This window comes from Alligator sinensis, unplaced genomic scaffold (assembly GCF_000455745.1).
Source record: "Alligator sinensis unplaced genomic scaffold, ASM45574v1 scaffold553_1, whole genome shotgun sequence".
In the NCBI taxonomy this organism is placed as follows: Eukaryota; Metazoa; Chordata; order Crocodylia; family Alligatoridae; genus Alligator; species Alligator sinensis.
In genome coordinates, this window is record NW_005842389.1 from 25776 (window position 1) to 30236 (window position 4461).

Genomic DNA, 4461 nt, shown 5'->3' on the forward strand with positions numbered 1-4461 from the left:
AAGCTGGGTGTATCCAGGCCTCTTTGACCTTGCCCAGCCCCCCAGAGCTGGGTGCATCCGTGTCTGACTGTTCTACCCAGCCCAGCCCACCCAGAGCTGGCTGCACCTGGGGCCCTGTCCTGCCTACCCCAGCAGCAGCTGCCTGTGTCCCCACAGCTGCGGGAGTGCGAGCTGAGCCCCGGAGTGAACCGGGACCTGACGCGCCGGGTGCGCAATGTGAACGGCATCACGCAACACAAAGCCATTGTGCGCAATGATATCAAGCTGGCGGCAAAGCTCATCCACGTCCTGGATGACCGCACCCAGCTGTGGGGTGCCAGCCCGCCCCGCGACAGCCCCTCCGGCGCGGTGAGTGCTGCCCCCTAGAGCTGGGCACAGCTGGCTCCCTTACATGCAGACTGGCCCTGCAGAGCTGGGTGCATCTGGGCCTGTTCCATCCAGCTCCCCAGAGCTGGGCATATCCAAGGCAATTCTACCCAGCCTGGCACATCCAGGTGCTGTTACACCCTGGCTAGCCCCCTAGAGCTGGCTGCATCCGGGCCTGTTCTACCCAGTTTACCCCTCCAGAGCTGGGCATACCTGGCCCCTGTTTGACCCAGCCCAACCCCCAGAGCTGGGCGTACTGAGCCATGCCCCCCCACCCCCCCCTGCCGCCCGCACAGGCGCTGCCAGCACAGAACCCCATCCTGAAGAACATCACTGACTACCTGATTGAGGAGGTGAGCGCAGAGGAGGAGGAGCTCCTGGGCCAAGGCCATGCCCCCGACGACCCACCCAAGGAGGGGAACCCCGCTGAGGTTACCGTGGAGCGTGATGAGAAGCTGCTCAAGGTGTGGGGGTGGGGGGGCTGGGCCTGGACACCCAGGTCCTCCCGGGGCAGGGGGGAAAAGATGTGATACGAGGAGCCTGGACGCCTAGGTTCTGTCCCCATCGAGGCAGGCTCAGATGCCTGGGTCTCCAGGTACCTGAGGGGGTGTGGGGAATGGATGCCAGAGGCCTGGGTTCTTTCTGCACCTTCATGGGCTGGTGGATCAGAGTTAGCCCAGACACCTGGGTTCTGTTGTGGGGAGGTTGGTGGGTGAGAGGAGGGGTGGTCCAGACTCCTGGGTTCTCCCTGTTCAGATGGGCTGGGGAGGTGGAGGGGGCTGGGAGCCTGGACACTCGGGTTCTCTCCCCACGCAAGCAGGCTGCTGGGCGGAGAGGGTGGGGAGCCCAGACACCTGGGTCCCTGCCCTGACCCCCCCCCTCTTCCTGCGGGCAGGTGCTGGACCAGCTGCTGCTCTACCTGCGCATCGTTCACTCAGTCGACTACTACAACACAGCCGAGTACGTCAATGAGGATGAGATGCCCAATCGCTGTGGCATTGTGCACGTGCGCGGGCCTCTGCCACCTAACCGCGTCACACATGGCGAAGGTAGGCCACACCTGGACACCAGGGTCCTCCTGGGGAGTCTGGGGTAGGAGAGCAGGGGGTGCTGGGAGCCCAGGTTCTCTGGGCAGGGAGTAGGTGCAGGTGGCTGGGGGCTGGTGCCCAGGGTTCAGGGTGACAGCAGGGGTGGGTGGGGAGCCTGGATGCCTGGGTTCTCTGAGAGGGGTGGAGGCTTAGTTCTGGGATGGGGGGTTTGGATGCCCAGGTTCTCCAGTGGGGAGTGGGGCTGGGGTGTGAGAGCAGGGCTTCTGAGGCCAGGACACCTGGGTCCTGTGAGTAGCAGCGGGGGCCCTGGGGGTTAGGATGCCTGAATGCTCCAGGGGAGCAGGGCTGACGGACACCTGGGTCCTGTGCTGACCATGGTGGGGGGGCAGTGGCAGAGTGGCAGAAGACGTTTGAGGAGAAGCTGGCACCGCTGCTGAGCGTGCGTGAAACACTGGCAGAGGAGGAAGCGCAGAAGATGGGGCGCAAGGACCCTGAGCAGGAGGTGGAGAAGTTTGTCACGGCCAACACGCAGGAGCTGGGCAAGGACAAATGGCTCTGTCCCCTCAGCGGCAAGAAGTTCAAGGTGGGTGGGGTTTCTTGCAGGGGCAGGGCTCAATGCTAATTACCCTTTTCTCTCCCCTGATTTTCTTCTCTAATTAAACCATCTGCTTGGATTAACCTGTTGACTGTGATTAAATCATTGGCTCCAACCCATGGGCTCTGAACCATTGGCTACAATTAACCTGTTAATTCTAATTAAACAAATGGTTCTAATTAACCCACTGGCTCTAATTAAACTATTGGCTCTAATAAACCTGTTGGTTTTAATTAAGCTATTGGTTCTAATTAAGTCATTGGTTTTAATTAAAGTATTGGCTCTAAATCACTGGCTCTAAGGCTCTAATTAAACTATTGGTTCTAACTGACTCCCTAGTTCTAATTAATCCATAAGTTTTAATTAAGGAAATGACTCTAACCCACTGACATTAATTAAACTGCTGACTCTAATGAGTCCATTGGTTTTAAACAAACAAATGGCTCTAATTTGCCTCCTTGCTCTAATAACCCATCTCACTCTAATTAATCCCCTCTTTTCACCTAATTATACCCCCTAATTACTTTTCTCCTGGTCCTGTCCAATTACCTCCTGTGCTAATTATTTCCCTCTTATTCCCCCTCCCTCTTCTCCCTGTTGTTACCCCTCCCTTTTCCTGGTTCATTATTTCTCCTTCCTCTTTCTCCTCTATTTACTTCTCTCCCTCCACCTTATTTTATGCCCTCTAATTCTCTTCCACCCCCCCACAGGGCCCTGAGTTTGTGCGCAAGCACATCTTCAACAAGCACGCGGAGAAGATTGAGGAGGTGAAGAAGGAAGTTGCCTTTTTCAACAACTTTCTGCTGGATGCCAAGCGCCCCGCACTGCCTGAGCTCAAGCCCAACCAGCCCCCGGGGCCTGGCCAGGGTGAGTGCGGGCCTGGGGCTGGGGATTGGAGCTGGGCCTAGGAGCTTTGGGTACCGCTATGGCTGGCCGGGGCCTCGGAGGGGTCAACGTCACCCCTTCTGTGTCCCCAGGTCTGGCTCCCGGGCTGCCCTACCCGCCCCAGGCACCGCAGGGCATGATGCCATATGGGCAGCCACGGCCCCCCATCCTGGGCTATGGAGGTGAGTGGTGGGGGCAGCAGGGGGTCTGTAGACCCACATCTTTGGCTTGTCATCAGTAGGGTTCAGAATGAACAAACCCATCTGCTTATAGGAGCAGGGCGGGTCTTGCACAGCTCTCCTGCCATCAGTAGTGATGAGCATATTCAGACTGAACATGCTCATCTTTTCTATGGACAGGGCACAGATACAGCCTGCTTGCCATCAGTAGGGTTCAGAGTGAACGAGTCTCTGCTTATGCAGGGGTGGGATGTGAACGACCCATCCTGTTGTCAGGAGGGTTCAGAGTGAACAACCTTATCTGCTTTTATGGGCAGGAAGGTGACTGAAACAGCCTGTCTGCCATTAGTAGGGTTCAAAGTGAACATGTCTTATATCGGCAAGGGGAAGGGGGTGTGGCAGACACATCGGTGTGATTCAGAGTGAACAAGTTTATATGACTTTTAGGCAGGGAGGGGAATGACATAGGCCATCTGCCATCAGTAAGAGTGAACAGACCAGCAAGCCTACATAGGCAGGGGAGGCCAGTGGCATCAACTGACACCTCTTGTCATCAGTAGGGCTCAGAGTGAACAAATCTACCTGCTTTTGTGGGCAGGGGAGTGCAGGAGGGGGACGGGGGCATTGATGGGCACATCCTGTAGTCAGTACGGTTCAGCGTGAACAAGCCCATCTCCTTATAGGAGTCGGGGGGGGTGTCCTGCACAACCCATCTGCCATCAGTAGGGCTCAGACCGAACAAGTCTCCCTGTGTATATAGGAAGGGGGAGACCCTGCCACATCCTGTCATCAGTAGGGCTCAGAGTGAACAGGCCTGTGTGCTCCTATAGGCAGGGGAGGCTGGATGGGATTGATTGACAGCTCTTGTCATCAGTAGGGCTCAGAGCGAATGACCCCAAATACTTTTTTTGGGGGGTGGGGTTGATTACCTCACTCCATCTGTAGAGGTCAGAGTGAACACCCCCCATGTGCTTTTATCAAGTGGCCGGGGATTGGTGGCCGTGCCCCCCCATCAGCCATCAGTAGGGTTCAGAGTGAATTTGGCCCCATGGGGTGGTGTGGCCTGTGCCTGACCCTCCCTCTGTCCCCCCCCCCAGGCGCAAGGCGGGTACCTCAACAAGCCGCGCAACAGGTGGGCCCCCGGACACCTGGGTTCTCTGGAGGGGGGGTACAGCTAGTGTGCGGTGGTGGGCTAATCAGAGCTGGGGGATGGGGGCCATCAACCCCACTCCTAACAACCCCTCTCCCCACAGGCTGGGCCGTGGCGATCCCCGCGCCATCATTGAGTACCGCGACCTGGACGCCCCGGAAGATGTGGACTTCTTCTGAGTGAGCTAGACCCTGCCCCCCCTTTTTTTTTTTTACGCCCCTTCCTTTTCCCTGGTTT

General features: G+C 57.5%; 1 protein-coding gene across 1 annotated transcript in view; it reads left to right on the top strand.

The window, feature by feature from the left end:
• SRRT (serrate, RNA effector molecule) overlaps positions 1–4455 on the top strand; it is a gene marked incomplete at its 5' end in the record, with an annotated part of 14300 nt that extends 9845 nt beyond the window's left edge. Inside the window, 7 exons of the mRNA XM_014522683.1 lie at positions 157–348; positions 663–830; positions 1262–1415; positions 1805–1998; positions 2721–2877; positions 2988–3077; positions 4328–4455. Coding sequence (XP_014378169.1) covers positions 157–348; positions 663–830; positions 1262–1415; positions 1805–1998; positions 2721–2877; positions 2988–3077; positions 4328–4407 — 1035 coding nt within the window. The remainder of the gene's footprint in view (positions 1–156; positions 349–662; positions 831–1261; positions 1416–1804; positions 1999–2720; positions 2878–2987; positions 3078–4327) is intronic.
• Positions 4456–4461: the final 6 nt, after the last annotated feature.